A 20,481-nucleotide genomic window follows, 5' to 3' on the forward strand; every position below is an offset into this window, starting at 1 on the left:
AACAATTATGAAAATCTTTGGCCTGTGCTAAATATTGGCAGTCCTAAACTGGCCATGAATGAGTTAACCAATCCTAGGTCCTCAGATGCTTTGTCTCCTAGGAGCGATTCGTGTCCATTAGGCACAATTACCTTGAATGAATTGGCTGTCCATTGTACGCCTTTAGTGGTGTGACTTTCTCTGTGACTCGTTTAGGCTTTTCTTTAAGTGCCTTGACATCATTTTCATTGATTAAGTTAGCTTTAGCCCCTGTGTCAATTTTAAATGTCACAATCGTCCCATTGACTAACAGTGGTGCAATCCAATTGTCACTTCTCACAGTACTTACAGTCTGACCAGTGTCCCATATGTTTGAGGCCTGTGTGCTGTCATCCTCATCATCACCATCTTGATGAAGAATGTTTTACTCAGATCATCACTGTCATCTGTATCTGTTTCTTGCACTATGTGCACACCATATCCTTTTTTCTTGGAGAGACACATTTTTGCGTAATGATTTTGTCCCTTACACTTTGCACATGTTTTCCCATATGCAGGACATTGTCTCGGTTTGTGCTTTTCACCACACCTCTTGCATGTCATTATCCTTGTTTTTTGTTGTAAATTTGGTCCGGTATTTTCCTTTCACTGACAAGACGTTCACAGCCTCGCCTTCTTGACATGCTGCTCCGTGTGCAGGCTCATCAAAAGTCATTACATGTTGACGTGCTAGCCTAGCTCACTGGCTTGGCATATTTTTATAGCACCTCCCACGTGAGCTCCACTTCTCTCAATAACTTCTCTCGGATCCTCTTGTCTTTTGTTCCAAAAACGATCTGATCTCGAATCATTGAGTCTCTGAGATCACTGAAATTACAAGACTGAGCTTTTAGCTTTAGGTCTGTGAGGAAGTTGTCAAATGACTCTCCTTGGTGCTGCAACCGTGAGCGAAAAACATACCTCTCATACGTCTCATCAACAGGCAGTGCTCGTCAAACTTTTTTAAGACCTCGTCAAACTTGTCTTTGTCTTCTGGTTGATCAAACAGAAAAGTGTTGAAGACTTCTATAGCTTCTCTGCCGGCGACGGTGAGCAGTATGGCTATTTTTCTCTCATCTGCCCGTCTATCCACTCCGACAGCTGCTACGTACAGCAGGAATTGCTGTTTGAATGTCCTCCAATTTGCATCCACATTTCCAGTCAGTTTTAACGGACCTGGCGGTTTTAATGCATCCATCTTCTCTTTATTTGCTTCTTTCTTTTTCTTTGGCGAAGTTCACCACTCCTGGTACCATGTAACGTTCTTAGTCTACAAATAAGACATGCATGAACATCATGCTAGCTTGTAGCCAGTTCGTTTATTGTTATCTTGATCACCACATATCCCTACTTCCTGTATCAGCATACTGTCTAGATGTTATACTGCCACCTATAGGTAACACTTATCAGTACAGTAAGGAGTGTTTATTTGTGTGTTGTTTAGGTTGTAAAGAGTGTTTATTTGTGTGTTTAGTAGGGCTGTCAAACGATTAATTTGATTAATCGCGATTAATCTTGTGATTAACTATAGTTAATCAGGATTAATCGCATCTTTGTATTGCATGTTTAAAATGTCATTATTTTGCATTTCAAAGCATTTCTAATTAGATATGAATCATTCTTACCAGTGTGTCGTGATTGGGAATCAGATGAATGCAAATAAATGTACTTTGTGATCTTGAATTTTAGATTTATTTTCAATTCAATAGAAGTGGAATGTAGACAGGAGGTAACAATGTATACAAAATATATCTAGAACCGATACTTCCGGTGGCGGCGCTGTGGAGCAGTCGAAACCCAAAATGACACAGCCGAAGAAGGCTGTGTCTGAGCTAAAAACTTTGGCACTTCCATGTGAATAATGGCTCGGTATTGGAAACTGTGTATTGATAACGTGTATATCGCGTGAAGCCATTGAAGCCGACCTCCCAGTGGTTAGAGGACCCGCGCATCCGAGACTCTGAAGGAAGAATGAGTGATGAGTCTCGCGCTAGCTAGCTGGCTGCTCGATGTACTTCAATGATATTTTAATTCCGTTTTACACAAGGTGCAAACTACGGCTCTTGACTGGTCCACTGTGCCATTTGGGGAGTTTTTTTTAAGTAAAACGAGCCATTTAGAAGTGTATTGCTGTCGTTCTCTTCCATGCCTGCACAAGCAGGAGACAGGAAACTGAACGGCTTGACTACAAGTACAGGTGCGACGAAGGGACAAAATAGCGGCATGCGATTAACGCGATAAAAAAAATTACGCGTTATGGTCGGCCCTTAATCACATCGCGATTAACGCATTAACGCTGACAGCCGTAGTGTTTAGGTTGTAAGGAGTGTTTATTTGTGTGTTGTTTAGGTTGTAAGGAGTGTTTATTTGTGTGTTGTTTAGGTTGTAAGGAGTGTTTTGTTGATTAGGTTGTAAGGAGTGTTTATTTGTGTGTTGTTTAGGTTGTAAGGGGTGTTTTGTCGTTTAGGTCGTAAGGAGTGTTTTTATTTGTGTGTGTTGTTTAGGTTGTAAGCAGTGTTTTGTTGGTTAGGTTGTAAGGAGTGTTTATTTGTTTATTTGTGTGTGTTGTTTAGGTTGTAAGGAGTGTTTATTTGTGTTTGTTGTTTAGGTTGTCAGGAATGCTGTGAGCGATGTGTGGGCAGCCTGCCCTGGGCCTCTCTCATCGCCACTGTCCTACTGTATATGGGTGTGGCCTTGTTCTGTGGGTGTGGCCACGAGGCTTTGACTGGCACCGTCAGCATCCTCCAGAACTACTTTGAACTCATCAGAGCTCCTGGACAAGTCCTGGACATCTTCACCATGTAAGTGTCTCGTATTTACTTTCATTTCACCAGTAAGGCCCCGTTTACACCACAACAGTCCCTGCATAAAACAGCAAACTTTTGTTGAGGTTTAGCCTTTCGATGCTCGTGCAGACGGATCTGCAAAAGTGATTGAAAACGCTGCAGTATGCATGCCAAGCCAGTTAGGTGGCAGTATAACTTTACTACTCAACACCACAGAATAACACCACGCACCTGCGTACAAACGCTTCCTTCTCCCACGTCTCATCCAAAAACATCTTTTGGTTGCCCTCCGTCGACGTAGACGTGGAGGTGGAGTATTTGGAGGAACACAGAACACAGCTCGATGGGTCTCCATTGTTCTTCTATTCGCCCATGCGTATTAGGCTGAAAACATAATAGAGAGCCGCAGGAATGAGTCCGGAAGTATACTTCCGTGTTCTTCAGTGGAAAGGTCTATGGGATTTAACATGGGGGTTTCGCTTAAATGCATAAAATGAGGTATGTGGTTAACAAAAGTTTATGGGAACGCGAATGTGGGTTTTATGGGTTTTATGCAGGGACTGTAAGCCCAATTTATGGTTTGTCACGCATCACTTTTGAAACTGTCTCTCGACAGATATCAGATCAGAAAAACCCCAGCAAGCAAAATTACGTCATGATAACATTGTGATGATGTGTTTCAGTGACGTTCAGGACTAGGCCGGATCACAGGGTGATTTGGGGATGATTTAGACGTCTACGCGGGAACATCAAGCTGACGTCGAAATATGACCGTTACCATGAATGGGCATGTTCAGTTATTCTGCTATGTACACAGTGTATATTCAGCAACTTTATACATAAAGCTATAATTATGTCCAGATTAACAATTTATGCTACATTTTCAAAAAATAAAATACCACCCTGTGCAGGATTTGAACTTGCGATCTACAATTTATGGAACAGCTATTCTACCACTATGCTAACTGTTATTATCTGCTGTATGTTGGGGTAATATAGCCTACTGTTTCAAAACATAGTTTTGTCATTTTTTATACCGGTATACATCCATCCATGTATACATCCATGGAGTCGGGACAGTTTTAATACAAACAAAAGCTAATTTAATTCAAACCTTAATCTCGAAGAGTCAGTGTCACCCTATAACGTTTGTTTACCCAGTGCTCCTGTTAGGCTATGAGACACGAATATAGCCTATGTAGGATTATGGCAGAAACTTGTTTTATATTTAAAACGTTGGCGTCAAGTCTTGGATCGGACATCACAGTGTACCGTCTCCAATCTGTGTAAGAAGAACCCCGAAACACATTGCAGACAATTGCAGGATTCCCCGCAATTCACTCGGATTTTGGATAAATAAATAGCCCAGGCTGAGAAATACGTGATTGATTGCAACCACGATTGCAACCATTTAGTTATCCTCATGGATATTTCAGTGGTGACCGGTGAGTGAAATTAGTTGGATAGTGATTATACAGTGATAATCTGTGCCAGATCTGACTCGTCATGATATGACTTGAGCTGGCCCCGATTGGGCTCTCTCGATTCGTCCGGGTCCGTCCGTGCTTGCTGGGACTGATCTGACATCTGTCGAGAGACAGTTTCAAAAGTGATGTGCGACGAACCATAAATTGAGGTTTACTCTTTTTCAACATTTTCTTCATTCAGGAAGGAAGTTATTAAGGGTGGTTTCTCACTGGGGACCCGGGAGCGGAACCAAGCACACTTGTCCACAAATTGACCACAGGTGCGGTTCGTTTGATGAGTGTGAACGTTGCGTTCCGGGCCTGGGCTGTGACAGTGACATGGTCCACTTGAAAAGGTGGTCTGGGGAACACTTAGACGTGCCCGGGGACGGAACACTTGCGAATGTGAGCACCAACCGTATCAAACCAGGAAGCCAGGTTAAGGTTATGTGTCCTGGTCGCTGCACTAGTGCCTCCTCTGGTCAGTCGGGGTGCCTGTTCGGGGCGGAAGGGAACTGGTGGGAATAGCGTGATCCTCCCATGTGTTATGTCCTGCCTGTGAAGCTCCCCGCTGTCAGGTGAAAATAAGCGGTTGGCAACTGCGCATGTGTCGGAGGAAGCATGGTGCTAGTCTATGGCTACCAAAATATCGGCAGAGGGGGTGGAGCAGCGACCGGGCAGCAGGGGGAAATTGGCCAAATACAATTGGGGAGAAAATGGGCAGAAAGTCAGAGAAAATAACAATAAAAAAACGTACTGAACCACAACACACGGGTGAGGATACACTCCAGGCGTAGTTGATGATGCAAGTGTACTCTGCAAGAGTTCCATTCCGTTCCCGAGCACGGAAGAGATTTTGTAATGCGAAAGCTGACCAGCAGAGGAGAGGGGAGGGGGGGGCAATCTTACTCGGGCACGGAACCAGTGAGAAAGCAAGCATTTCTTACTGTCAACAAATCCTATGAAGTGTGTGTGTGTGTGTGTGTGTGCTCTCTCTACAGAGTTGACATCCTAAAGTACATCATCTATGGGCTGGCAGCAGGATTCTTTGTTTTCGGTGTGCTGTTGTTGGTGGAGGGCTTCTTCACCACTGGAGCTATAAGGGATCTCTATGGAGAGTTCAAGATCACTACCTGCGGACGCTGTCTTACTGCATTCGTAAGAACACTTGTTGTCACACATATTGTCCAATTAAACAGAATAACGCTAATTGATCTAAGACTATTTTGAATCTTAAAGCCTCCCTCCAGTCAGTGTTTCTACAGCAGAGGTTCTCAAATGTTTTTCAGCCAAGGACCCCTTACAAGATAGAAAATATACTGGGGACCCCCTCATTCTGATTTGTGATTTTGGGCTAAGCTTAAATGTTTCCATGGTAATGTGCTTCACTTTTAAATTGATAGGTTTGTTAGATTAGAATGTAATCCATGAACCATTTTAGATTTAAAGCATACAAGATTTAGATTTTCGTTGAACTATGAAGCTTTAAAAAAAAAGAGTTTTTATTTTGTATTTTCCTGAAAACTTTTTGCGGACCCCCTTGCAAAGTGCCACGGACCCCTGGGGCTCCCCGGACCCCCATTTGAGAACCACTGTTCCACAGTACAGCCCCTATTAAACAGTTAATGCCCCACCCCCCCGACCAAACTAAAACCTAAAAAACAAAACAAAAAACGTTCTGTGAGCATCTGCTATGAAGTTGCATGTAATCTATAGAGCTCAACAGTCACATGACTTTCCATGTTGTTTCCAGCCCTGGAAGAGAGTTCCCCATTCATCTTCTCCATAGACATTCAAAAAATCCTTATATATAACGAGTCTTAAGGCTGGAACCACTGGTGAAAGTGGACATGAACGATCCAATGCGCATACCGCTCCATTTAGCCTACAAATACAGTTAACAACAAATTGCATCATAAAAGTCGGAGATCGCCCTTCCAGTCTATAGCTACTCATTCATTAAGCATGTCCAAGCTGCCTGGAGCGTGCGTAATCTGCGCCTCCTGTTCTCGCGCGTCATATTTTTCCTTGTGAGGAGTCGACTACGGCCACTATTGTTGCCCACTGACAGTTAAGCTTCTGTTAAGAAGAGCGAGGTGAAGCTCATGATGAAACGTGTCTTGCTGATTAATTAATGCTGATGATTTGCAAAATGCAATTTAAAATGTGCCTATTTTTATTAATTATTCTTGCTTATTAATTTTCATATTATTTGTCCTTTGCACAATTCGTTTTTGACCTTATACTTTGCCATTGGTCAACGGTTAGGCTACTTAAAGCACAAGAACAGGTGTGCCACATTATACAGATTAATTAAGTAGTAACCCATGCATTTAAATAAATAATTTGATATAGACTACATGATGTCACGTGTTTCTAATTTCTACACCATACATGTGTTAAAAGAATATGCGTGTGTTCAGGGACGCATGAAGCTGGTGCTGGACAAGAACAATGATGAAGTTTGGGGTAGTAGTACCGGCAAGAATTTCAATCCACTTTCACCCCTGGCTGGAACCAAGCCAACCCATGACCTACTGAATTGTGAGTGACCATAAAACATTTCAGTTGGAGCAAAAACAAAAATAACAAGATAAAAAATGTTACCCCCCCCCCTCCGGTCTCATTTTAGCAATTAAATTAAATGTTAGAACTTGAGCACAAAGTGGTCAACTGTGTGGCTAATCAACATTGCCAGCACATGCCTCAGAAAAATGACAAAACCTCCAGTCCAGTATCCACTACTGTACTGTGCAGTTACTGTATCCAGTGTATTTTGTCATTTTTAAGATATTTCAGGTGTTACTGTGTTTTTCCCTGCTCTGCTGATTAGCCACAGTGTTTCCCGTATTGTAGTAGTTGACAAATAACCTTATTTTGGGCTCAAAGTCCTAAAACTAAGTTGTTGGTAAAAACCATAGACATAAATAATATGAACGTGAAAGAAATGTAATGGGATAGCTATCCCATTAAATTTCTTCTCCCTGGCGGAGTTCAAACATTGGCCATCAAATCTTGATTTTTCATCAGCAGAGTGGGAGGGAATGGGTTGAGTCCTTCCGCACCTCACGTGAGATGGGAGTTTTCCAGAGCCGCAGCTCTGCCTCGGGAAGCTGCGTGATCCCACAGTTGCTATCAAAAGGTGAAATTAGCTATATATTAGCTATATATATATATTATGCCCCTCACTGGAAAGATGTTTAATCATGTTACAAAGTCGGGTATTTTAACATGGGGGGAATGCCTACTGCCCCCTACACCTAGTGGCCATTCAAGGAACTACAAACGGGTGATAAAACGGGGTCGGAGACCCTCGGGACCTCTCCCACCCCCTAACCCTAACCTCTCCCACCCCTAACCTCTCCCACCCCCATGCCTAAACATAACCCCCCCCCCCATGCCTAAACCTAACCTCTCCCACCCCTAACCCTAACCTCTCCCACCCCCCATGCCTAAACCTAACCTCTCCCACCCCCCATGCCTAAATCTAACCTCTCCATCCCATGCCTAAACCTAACCCCCCATGCCTAAACCTAACCTCTCCCACCCCTAACCCTAACCTCTCCCACCCCCATGCCTAAACCTAAGGACACAGGGGTCCAAGCAGACCCTCCCCATGCCTGTAGATGTGGGCAGGGTGGTCGAGAGAAGAGCCAAGTAATCTGTACAACCCCCGAATCATATCCATTAAATTGCAAGTAATCTCTACAACCCCAGGGAAACTGGGTTGTAGAGATTGTACAACTCCATCCCAGAGAATGGGGACATTTTTAAACAATTCCTTTCCATTGAATGAGGTGATTCATAGTAGAACGGGTGGTCCAGTTTTGCGCTGTGATGACGGTATAGGCGTGGGCCTCTAGCCTATCATATGTCTCGCGCAAGTGTCATTTAGCGCTGTGGGGAAGATACCGTCGGTATGTGCCGAGCGCAAATAGAGGTTTGGGAGTTGCCCGTTCCAAAATAGGCATTACAGCGGAATGTGTTAGAAAAAATCGCCTTGTGTGCTCTCAATTTTAACGCCAGGAAATATAATAATACAAAAATACGTCATCCTGCGGTACTCTATTGGGCACTGGATAAAATGGAAGTAGCGGCCATACTGGTTCCGGTCATATCAGTGAAAAACATTATTTTAGAAGCCAAAATATCGCTTATTGCCAACAAACAAAATATATCAAAGCAGATGGACTTTATGGAAAGAGCGTAACTCAAACTGGTCAGATAATATATACAGTCAATGGTTTCATCACAGACAAAGAGTATACTGAAGACAAGAGGAGACGCTCTTTTGCTTTTTTTACTAGAGCGCCTGCATTCTCATTATGTTGCAGTGGAACTAGCAAAGTGTCATTCTAAAGCAATATTCCACTGAGTTTTAACATGGGAGTTATTCGGCACTTGACCTCAATCAAAACCTGAATATAAAACTAATCACCATGATTGGACTCAGATTGTAGTGCTTTTTTGCTTCCCAATCATTTGAATGAGGCCAGAAATAGCATTTAACATGTTTGTGAGGAGATTCAACAATAGATCCTGCTTTGAAGAAAATAAAGTCATTTTGGGTCCTTCATGATTTTACATTTCTATTCGTCCTTTACACTAAAAATAGTATAGACACATTCTTCCAAACAGCAACTATATCTCCTAAATAGAGAGTCCCAGGGATGACATATTTTTGTAGTCGGAAAGCGGAAGTCGCAGACTTCCGGGTTCTTCACTGTTTCTGCCTATGGGATTTTTGAAAGGGTTTTTGGTGCGATGCTTCAAATAAGGTCTGTGGGCAACGCAAGCTTAATCAAACGCGAACCAGTGTTCAGCACGATAATCTTCACACATGAGGACCACTTTCATGAGTTTTGAAGCGTAAATGCGAGCCCTAGAAGTAAAAAGCTTGTGCTAAACTATAACTGCTTTACCACAGCAGAGTACACTACAGCTTGGCAGCAGCTGGAGATAGGCATTATGGCAGGGTGTACAATTTCCCCATTAGCTTTTACCATGGCAATGGAGATCATTATTAGGGCTTCAAAATGGGTAGTGGGTGGAGAAAGGCTGCAGGGAGGGCTGCGGCTCCCTCCAATTAGGGCATACATGGATGACATGACGACTATGACGTCAACCGCTCCATGTACTAGCAGATTGTTGGATAAGTTAAATAGTAATCTGCAGTGGGCTAGAATGAAAGTGAAGCCAAGTAAGTCCAGGAGTATTTCAATCATTAAAGGGAGGGTAGTAGGTAAGAAGTTTGTTATAAATGATGAGGTTGTGCCTACAGTGTTAGAGAAACCAGTCAAGAGTTTGGGAAGATGGTATGATGCAAGTCTCAGTGATAAGGGACAGTTTGAGGAGGTGAGGCAGGAAATGATTCAAGGTATTTCAAGTATAGACAAGTCAGGGCTCCCAGGAAAGTTAAAGTTGTGGTGTTTGCAGTTTGGATTGTTGCCTCGGTTGATGTGGCCACTGACAGTGTATGAGGTTCCCCTTTCAAAGGTAGAAAAGCTAGAAAGGATGATTAACTCATTCATTAGAAAATGGCTCGGAGTCCCACGCTGCCTAAGCAGTGTAGCCTTATATGGGAAAGGCATATTGGAATTGCCATTATCTAGCCTGACAGAGGAGTTCAAGTGTGCTAAGGTTAGACTGGAAATGACTCTGACTCAGTCAAAGGATCCAGTGGTTAGGAGTGTAGCGCCCACAGTTAAAACAGGGAGGAAGTGGAACCCAAAGGAGGCAGTACAGCAAGCACAGTCAGCTCTTAGACACAGGGATATCATAGGTCAGGTGCAGCATGGGCGTGGAGGCTTAGGGTTGTGCATAGGGAAACCTGTGTGGAACAAGGCATCAGTAATAGAAAAGAGGAAGATGGTAGTTGAAGAAGTACATAGGCAAGAGGAGGCAGTAAGATGTACTAAGGCAGTGTCGCAGGCAAAGCAAGGGCAGTGGGTGAACTGGGAGAGTGTAGAGAAGAGAAAGTTGAAGTGGAGAGAGTTGTGGAGCATGGAGGCCAGCAGAATTAGATTTATTCTAGGGGCTACTTATGATGTGCTGCCATCTCCCCATAACTTAAATCAGTGGTTGGGTGAGGATGGTGCCTGCCCGTTGTGTTCTAGTGTATGTATATGTACATTGAGGCATATACTGTCAGGGTGTAAGGTCAGTCTCTCCCAGGGGCAATACACCTGGCGTCACAACCAGGTGTTGAAATGTTTGGCAGCTGCAGTTGAGGAAAAGCGGCTAGAAGTAAATTCTCTAGTTGCTAGCAAAGAGACTAGACAGATCAAATTTGTACGTGAGGGAGAAAAGATTAGACCAATTAAGGTCAGGCACAAGTTAGGGCAGCTAAGTGTAGGTGGAGCCTGGGAAATGAGGGTTGACTTGAATGAACAGCTAGTCATCCCAGCATATATATTTAGCACCCGGCTACGTCCGGACTTGTTACTGTGGTCTGAGGTAGAGAAGAGAGTTTATTTTATCGAACTCACAGTCCCGTGGGAAGATCGAGTTGAGGAGGCTTATGAGCGCAAGAAAGCTAGGTATGCTGAAATGGCAGCAGAGGCAGAGCAGCGAGGTTGGAGGGCTCGAGTGTGGCCTGTAGAGATGGGCTGCCGTGGTTTTGTGGCAAAGTCCGTTATTGCCTTACTAACTGAGTTGGGCATTCGGGGACGGAGCCTGAAACTTGCGGTTAGCAACATGTCTCAGGCAGCAGAACGAGCAAGTGAATGGCTGTGGATAAGGAGGAAACATGCTAGCTGGGGAGCTCGCTAAGGTCAGATTGATTGTTTGTTGTTGGTCATGATTAACGGTCCGCATCAACAGGGCTGAATCATTGACGGTGGTGGTGTAGTTAGGGATTGTTTGTTGTTGGTCATGATTAACGGTCCGCATCAACAGGGCTGAATCATTGACAGTGGTGGTGTAGTTAGGGATTGTTTGTTGTTGGTCATGATTAACGGTCCGCATCAACAGGGCTGAATCATTGACAGTGGTGGTGTAGTCAGGAATGTCATACCGAACCGACCTGGATAGCTATGGCTTAGATAGTGAGTTAATATGCAGTTGTGCGGTGGTAGCATGGAGGGGGGTGTTTCCAGGACGCTGGATTACACCGTTAAGCCTTCTTGAGGTGTCGTGGGCCTAACTTAACGAAACGTCGGTGAAGGAAGGTGCCCACTTGAAAACCCCAATGACATGCTTCATACTGCTGTTGGCTAGGGTAGGTAACTGGTGATTTGTGTCTTGTTTATTAGTTTGTTAGCCTGTTAGCTTGTTTTATTCTGGATTGGGCTTCTAAATGTGTTTTTCCTCGGATTTTGGCACAAGGGATAGTAACATCTTGTCCTGTGTATTAATTAATACAGAACTATACACACAGTGTCGCATAGGCTTCCCCGTCACGTCACCACTCAATGGTGACGTGACGATGAGTGTTGTTGATGTGTGCGCTGCTGTGCACTGGGGCTCTCTATGGTAGGCTCCCCTCCGCTATGTTCTCTATAGAGGGCAGTGTTGGGCTCTTTACCTAAAAAATGTAATATATTACTCTTTTCAAAAGTAATATTATTATTTTAGTTATTACTACATGCCAACAGCAATTTGTTACACTACTTTTTTTTTTTTCCAGATTCCCCCCCATTTTCTCACCAAATGTATTTGGCAAGTTTTTTCCTCTTTTTTTTATTTTTTTATTTAACCTTTATTTAGACAGGCGAGTCATTAAGAACAAATTCTTATTTACACTGACGGCCTGTGGGGTAAGGGAGAGGGGCTGCAAAAAGAGTCATGTTAAGGATAAAAAAGGATAAAAACAGTGCATTATAAAACAGGGTATAAAACATATCAACATTCACATATAAACTATGGAGGGAGGGGGGGGGGCAGGATACGAACCCGGATTAGGGTAAGGGGTGAGGATGGGGTTAGGGGTGGGAAGAGGATGCAAACCTGGATTAGGGTAAGGGGGGGTGGGCGGGGGGAGACAGGGTAAATGGCTAAAGTGCACTAGGGAAATATAACATAGGATAGAGCCAAATGACACAGCATAACACAACACGGCACAGCATAGAACCAACACAACACAGCACAACGCAGCACAACACAACAAGACAAAACAATACAGGATAAACCAAACAAAACACAGCATGATGGGGGAAGGGGGTAGAGGGAGGGAGGGGGTAGAGAGGGAGGGAGAGGGGGGTGGGAAGAAGGGAGGGGGGAGGGAGGAAAAGGAGAAGGGGGTAGAGGGAGGGGGATGGGAAGAAGGGAGGGGAGGGGAGGAAAAGGAGAAGGGGAAGGGGGTAGAGGGAGGGAAGGGGTAAAGAGGGAGAGGGGGATGGGAAGAAGGGGGGGTAGGAAAAGGAGAAGGGGGAGTGGGTAGAGGGAGGGAGGGGATAGAGAGGGAGAGGGGGGGTAGGAAAAGGAGAAGGGGGAGGGGGGGTACTATGAGGGGGGGAAGCAGGCACAGCGGTCAACAAAGAGCTTTTGGAGTTTCTGTCTGAAGATGGAAAGTGATGTCAGTGTTGCGAGTTTGAGGGTGCTCTGAAGAATATTCAAGTCATATGCTACTGCAAAACGGAAGGAGGTGCTGCCGAAGACAGTTCTATAAGTGATTGAGCTGGGGATAGAAAGCTGGATATACCCGCTTGATCTTGTGCTATAAGTGTTTGTTGCTATGTGGAGAGATGAGAGGTAGTGTGGTGTCTTGCCTAGTATAGACTTAAAAATAAAGTGGTGCCAATGGAGGGATCGCCGGGTTTTAAGGGAGGGCCAGTCTACCAGATTGTAGAGGTCACAATGGTGAGTCTGGAAGGGTGCGTTGGTGGCGAAGCGGATAGCTGAGTGGTGGAGCGTGTCAAATTTTTTGAGGGCTGATGCTGAGGCTGTTCTATAAATGATATCGCCGTAGTCCAGAATCGGGAGAATTGTCATCTTGACGAGGGTGTGTTTGGCCGGGTGAGTAAAGGAGGATTTATTGCGGAAGAGGAAGGCTAATCTTGCTTTGATTTTAGTCTGAAGGTTGTTGATGTGTGTACTGAAAGAAAGGGATGAGTCCAGCCAGATGCCCAGGTATTTGTACGAGTCCACAAATTCCAGGGTCACGCCCTCGGGAGTGCCATCGGCACAGAAGATCTTGGGGGGGCTGGGGGCATCCTTATTTCGGGAGAAGAGCATACACTTGGTCTTTTTGGTGTTAAGGCGGAGATGGAGATTGAAAAAGGATTTCTCTACGTCCGTGAGGCTCTGTTGGAGAGTGGTTGCTGCAGATTGGAGGGAGGGGCCAACTGAATACAGGATGGTATCATCGGCGTAGAGGTGGATACGGGAGTTGCCCGCTGCTTTAGCAACATCATTAATATAAATGGAAAATAAGGTAGGGCCCAGGATAGAGCCCTGGGGCACGCCTTTGAAGACAGCAAGAGGATCGGAGACAGTGTTCCCAGTTTTCACCTGCTGGATACGGTTAGTGAGATAGCTCGCGAACCAATCACAGCAGGAGGGGGACAAGCCGATGCTGGAGAGCCTACGGAGCAGGGTATTGTGTTCGACAGATTCGAAGGCTTTAGCCAGATCAATAAAGGTGGCTAAGCAGACCTGCTTGCTGGACCTTCATGGTGGCGGTCAGACATCCATGACCGGATCGAAAGCCAGATTGTAGGTCTGATAGGATATGGTTAGATGTAAGGAAGTGGTTGAGCTGTTTGTGGACCAGCTTCTCCATGACTTTGGCTAGGCATGGCAAGATGGAGATTGGCCGGTAGCAATTAGCATCAGAGCCAGTGCCACCCTTGACGAGGGGGAAGACCATGGCTGTTTTCCAGTCAGGGGGGAAGGTGGAGAGTTGAAGAGAAAGATTGAAAAGAGTTGAGACAGGGGCCGCAATGAGGTGTGCAGCTGCTTTTAGGAATCTGGGATCGAGCCCGTCAAAGCCGGCGGATTTAGTTGGGTCCAGCAAGGAGAGTTCCTTCTGCACCTCTGAGATTGAAAAGGGTTTGAAGGAAAAGCCGGTGTCGCGGAGGAGGGGGAAAGGGGGGGGGGGGAGGGGAGTCCAGCTGCCCAGTGGCGGCTGGGGCAGAAAAGGACTGGGTTGCATTAACAAAGTGTTGATTAAATAGTGAGGCCATATGAGGTTTGTCGGAAATGACAACACCGTTGAAAGTCATGGAGACTGGGAGGTGAGGGGAAGCCAGCTTGTTTTCCATAGATTTTACCGTTCGCCAGAACTTCCTGGAGTCAGACCCGCATGTGGAGAGTTTCTCCTTGAAGTGGGAGATTTTGGCTTCTCTGATCACCTGTGTTTTTTTTGTTTCTGCATTGCCTGAAGGCAAGCAGGTCAGCTGAAGTTGCTGTCTTAGAGCGAGCTTTCCGCCACAGGGCGTTCTTTTGGTGGGTGAGCTTAGCCAAGTCATGAGAGAACCAGGGGCTGTAGCGGTCTTTTGTTCGAATTGTCTTCAGCGGAGCGTGTTTGTCGACAATCGAGCTAAATGTGCTCTTAACTCATTGAGTGCCAGCCACTTTTGGAGAACGGACCAGTGCCAGAGTTTCAGAGCGTTTTCAGTGATTTCTCGAGGCCCACAGAATATTGTGTGATATTACTATGTAAACACCGAACATGCACAAAGAACGATGAGACTCTATTGTATCAGCAGCAAAAAACAGTTTATTGATATCATTTTCCGTTCTTTAGTTATCAGCCGGAGAAGATAGGTCAAAAACAGCAAAAACAGGTGTTTCCATCTAGAAGCTGAGATATTCAGCCTTTTGTGAAATGAAGCATTTCAAGCAAATCACTGACTCTGAAGCTAATATTTTCTGACCTGAAACATCTGAACAGTAATTTCCTTCAATATAACAGCACCCCCACCCCCCTCTACTGTAAACTCCTCCTCCGTGGGTGTGTCTCTGGTGGCTCTGCTCGCTCTGCTGCTTGTCAGGCGAGTCTCTGCTGCTTGCGGATCCACGTTCGGATGGCGGCCGCTCGTCGGGGGAGTCTGGATTGGGCTCGCTCATTTCTGGGATTTCGGTTGTGAGCTGGGATGAAGCTGCGTCCGATTCTGGGCTTTCTGGGCTTTCTGCTGCGCGTTTCAAAGTGTGCTGCACCCAGAGTCTATTTTCGGAGCCCCCCACCGTTGTGCGCCGGCTCCCACCGCGACAGCGAAAAGCCAAACCATTCTCATGAGAATGGTTTCATCACGGCTTTTTCTGCTGTTTTTACTCAACTTTCTCTAATCTGGAGAGCACTGTCGCCACCTAATGGGTCGGTAAAATAGGTTATACACATTCAACATGCCCCAAAATTTTACAGGAGATGTATTAGGCATTGATTCACGTCCCACCGTCAAAAAACGCAATTGACGACAATCGTCGTCATTGGCACTCTACGTTAGTATTCGAATTGACGGCGATTGTCGTCATTGGCACTCAATGAGTTAAAGAAGGACCAAGCATCATCCAGCGAAGGGGAGGAGTTTATGCTGTCCCAGTTCGCTGATGCGACATCGTCAAGAAAGGAGTGCATGTCGAGGTTTTTCAGTGATCGCTTGGTGACGATAACTGGGGGGCGTTTGGCTGAGCAGCCAGACTGTATGCAATAACACAGTGATCACTGATCTGGCTGAAGACTCCAGATCTGAAAGTGGAAGGGTTATTTGTGAGGATGAGGTCAATTAATGAGTTAGCGGAGGGGTTTTTGATGTTTGGTCGGGTAGGCTGCGTAATGATCTGGGTAAGGCCCAGCTCATTAAACTGCTCTACAACGACCTCTGGGGGATTGAACATGTTCCAATTCAGGTCGCCTAAAAGAAACATTTCAGAAGAGATGAAGGGGGCTAGAAGCTTGCTGAGAGCCTTTAGGGTGGAGGCCGGGGCGGATGGTGGGCGATAGCAGACAACTACAGTAAGGGATCGGCATGGTGAGATTTTTAGCTTAGAAATCAGTATTTCAAATTGTTTGGGGACTGACTTGGACAGGACAACAGAGCATTGAAGATTATCCTTAATATAGAGGGCGACACCACCGTGGCTGGAGGCTCTGTCTTGACGGAAAACGTTGTACATAGGGATTTTAATGTCGGAGGAGGAAAGGAGATGGGTGAGGGAAGGGGAGGGGGGGGATACTACAAGAGGCGATATCACTAACTGAGGAATTTACAATTACTCCAATGCTGAGAGGAGCAACAACAGGACCGGAGTGAACATGTACATTTCCGAGAGAGGGGGGAGGGGGGGGGGGGGGGCAGGGAGGGAGGGGTAGAGAGGGAGGGAGGAGGTTGGTAGGGGGAGGGAGGGGTAAAGAGGGAGGGAGGGGTGGGGGTAGGAAGGAGGGAGGGGGGGAGGGATGGAGGGAAGGGGGGATGAAAGGAGAAGGGTGAGGGAAGGGGAGGGGGAGGGGGGGGGATGCTATGAGAGGTGCTAACAGAGGAATTTGCAATTACAGCAACATCAGGACCAGGGTGTACATGCACATTTCCGCTAATAATAAGCAGTAAAACAATCAGTGCACAACAGAGAATGGTGAGCAGAGAACAGTGACGTTTTTTAACAACAGATTTTAAAGCAGAGGATAACATAATCCTATTGAGAAGTAGTTTCATGATGTGACAGGATAATAGTGACATTGGCATGGAGCGAGAGTTGAAATTAACACCAAACATCCTAGTAGTTGTAACCGAGCGTTAGGCTGCGCTTAGACTTGGATATAAAAATCAATAAACGGAGCAACTCCCATCTTGAACACTCTCACCATGAGACGCCAGCTTTATTTATTCTTCCCGTTCTCTCATCCTTGTACTCTCCCAGCCTCAAGTTCCCCACAACAACAACAACCCACACTTCCGTTTCCGGCCTTCAACATAAAGTCTACAGTGCCGCCTAGAACGTAAACATCAATGATATCGCATAGCACCTTCATAAAAATAGCTTACATAGTGAACAAGGAGAATAAATCTCTATGCTGGTGGGAGCGGCCACAGCGGGGGGGGGGGTGCAGCGGCTTCGGGCACGCAGCAAACGGGGGGGGGGCACGCAGCAAACGGTTCCCTCTCAGGCAGGCAGAGAGGGAACCGGGCAGCAGGCAGAGAGGGAATCGGCAGGCAGGGACGGACCAGGTGGTACGCCGAGCAGCAGGTGAGCAAGGCACTCGAGGCAGGGAAGCAGGCAGGCAGAGATCAGCAGGAATCCCGTAGTTTGTTCAATTGACGAGATTGATCAGCTCGATCAAAAATGCGAGGATAAGTGAGGAGCAGTTTTGAGAAGTTTAAAAAGCCATAGGGCACTTGAAAACACTTAAAAACAAACAAATCTCACAGATACAAACACAGCACGGAGACAAAGGCTGCCCTGGTCACTGCTCCACCCTCTGCCGATCTGGGGAGAGCTGAGACTAGGATCATACTTCCTCCGAGACAGTTAGGCTACACTACTTGTTATATTACTTTTCCATTACACCGCACAAGATACTGTTTCTTTCTCATCAAATTTCAGACGTTGCAAGTGCGTATACATGTAAATAGGCCGAATTGCTTTGTCGGTAAGCACAGCTATAGTCTTTTTTCTACAGTCTTTGAAGGCATCAATAAAAGTTACCTTCTTTTTGAAGAGCACACTTGACTCACAGTGATTGATGAGACAAAATAGCTTCTGCTTTTAATAACGGAGTTGCAAAATCTGCAACAGGGCCAAACAGGTAGACCCAAACAAATGGGCAAGATGAAAAAGAGGCCAAGTGCCAACACATTCTATCAATAGGCAATGTACATGTTTGCATAAGAAGTTTGTGTCACAAATAGCCCTCTAACATTAACCTGAGTCAGCGCTGGAAAAAGTAATGCAGTAACTTGAAGTTTCCTATCGGTCGACTTCTCTCCCTCATGAATTACATTCATGTGAGATTATTTGATCCAGCGCAGCTGTCGTGGATTACTCTTTAAGACACTAACTAGCACCACCTGGGTGCAATTGCGCGTGCACCCTGATTGGCCGGACTCGGCTATATAATCTACTCTCACGCTTGCTCTTCTGATTTCCAGCGAGCAGACGTATGTTGTTGTGTCAGACTGAAGTAGACATGTGTGTAGGACAGAGAAGGAAAAAGCATAGCCATAGCCTACTTACTTAGAGTAGAGAGCTGGCCGTGAGCGGCCCCTCTCCGGGCGCATGCTTTTAGTGTTGTCCACACACTTACTTGACTGTTAGTAAGTAAGTAAGTAAAGTTTATTAGGGGGTGGGCAACTGTTTTTCATGGGGGGCCACATGAGAAACCCAGATTGTTGCCGGGGGCCGAACAAATATTGTCACGCCGTAACCCATGGATGGGCAACTTTGATGATAGAGAGGGCCACAAAAAAATGTCCTCGCTACCAGTTTTTGCTGAGGGCTGAACGGCGCCAGCGCGAAACATTTTGGGCATTTGAAGCCAGGTTTAGAGGAATAACTCATTTTAAATTAACAGTTGTGATGTCATTATTCAGTCTTAACCACCAATATTTGATCCTTTTCTCACGCACTCCTATGTCACCACCTGCTCTCCCTGCAGGGCTTGAAATTAACTTTTTTCACCACCTGCCAATATGGCTGCTAGATTTTAAAGTTACCAGCCAATTAGAATTTCCACTAGCCGAAATGTTTTTCTTGAAATAAACCAGAATATGAGTGGGTTATTTTAAGCTTAAGTATCAGTAAGTGGCCCGGGATTCTCAAAGCCTGTGTTGAGGGTCACACAAGAACAAAAATGCGCTCTTGAAGCTAAATAAATCCAAAACCAACAAGTTAATTATTTAAATTTCTACTTCAATGTAGAACAGTCATTTCTTACACATGAGATTACTTTTAGCCTTTTAGTCATAAATATTATTGAAATATATTCCATATTCCAGACTGAAATGCTATAACAGAAGAGTATTGGCCAGAATGACATGAACATTTGGACACTTATTCAGCGGGTATCTTGCATGTTGCGTTCAGGTGCACTGTAAAAAAAAAAAAAAAAAAAAAAAAAAAAAAAATTTTTTTTTTGTAATACCATCGCGGGCCACACAGGGGGCGCCGGCGGGCCGCATACGGCCCGCGGGCCGTATGTTGCCCATGTATGGTATAGCACCTTTCCCAGATACACAATCACAAAGTGCTTTACAGTATTAAAAACAGTAATGGTGTCATAAAAACAGTACCGTGCCATTTAGATTAAGAGATAGACACTGTGCAAAATACATAATTGCAAAGAACACAAACAGATCAATAGGCTTAAAAGACAAATAAAACAGACATATAAAAATATAGCAAATAAAACAAATAAAACAAGGAATAAAACGGGGATTAAAACCTAACCAAAAGCCTGTCTAAATAAAAATGTTTTCAGTTATTTTTTTAAAGTGCCACAAGAGTCTACGGTTCTCAGTGATAATGGGAGGGCATTCCATAAAACTGGAGCAACTGATTTAAAAGCACGGTCAGCATGAGTTATAAAATTGGTATGAGGGACTTCCAGTGTTGGGAAGTAACGAGTTACTAGTTACTCGTTACTGTAATAATATTACTTTTTCCAAGTAACGAGTAGTGTAACGAATTACTATAGAATATATAATTAATAATATTACCGTTACTTCAAGATAAAACAACTCGTTACATCTTTTGTTGGGTCCATTCTGTGATGCCGCTGCGCTGCAAAACGACACGCAGTCGGCATTCACTCACAAGCAGCATGGCTTTTAACGCTCCCAAAACAAGGTGACGTCACCTCCCTCTCTGCCCTGCTGAGCCAAGGAGGGAAATCCGTGGCTGGATATATTCCCATGACTTTGTTTTTGTCGGGAAGAAAGGTGACACAAACATCAAAGTCAAAGTCGGTGTCCAGGACAGGTAGGCTACTAACACTCTTTCCACTGTGAAAAACACGAGCTCAATCTTCCTAACGTTAACGTTACGAGACGAGAGGACAGCACAACAGAAACCAGAAAACTGTTAAAATACAGAGATAACGTAAAAACTCACAAGCTGGTGGACATCAAACATTGCTGTTATTATTGTCAGGTTAATGTTAATGTTGCAGAGCTAACGTTATTTGTGACACAAACTTGTTACGCAAAGATGTAGCCTATACGTATTGAGTTTGCATTGGCAGTGCATACTGCATTCTATAAAACAGAAGCTGTTTAAAAGATTGCATCTTGTCATCACTTTGAGCCAGGTGTGCTCTTCATCAAGCATCTCTGTAG

The 20,481-nt window shown here is 44.9% G+C and overlaps 1 protein-coding gene across 1 annotated transcript in view; it reads left to right on the plus strand.

The window, feature by feature from the left end:
• Positions 1-20,481, plus strand: part of LOC310774761 (neuronal membrane glycoprotein M6-a-like) — a gene marked incomplete at both ends in the record, with an annotated part of 125,033 nt that overhangs the window by 50,597 nt on the left and 53,955 nt on the right. Inside the window, 2 exons of the mRNA XM_083634896.1 lie at positions 2,627-2,819; positions 5,272-5,428. Of these exons, the coding sequence (XP_083491022.1) occupies positions 2,627-2,819; positions 5,272-5,428 (350 nt within the window). The remainder of the gene's footprint in view (positions 1-2,626; positions 2,820-5,271; positions 5,429-20,481) is intronic.

The sequence above is a fragment of the Poromitra crassiceps genome (assembly GCF_964638095.1).
Source record: "Poromitra crassiceps genome assembly, chromosome: 4".
Taxonomy (NCBI): Eukaryota; Metazoa; Chordata; class Actinopteri; order Beryciformes; family Melamphaidae; genus Poromitra; species Poromitra crassiceps.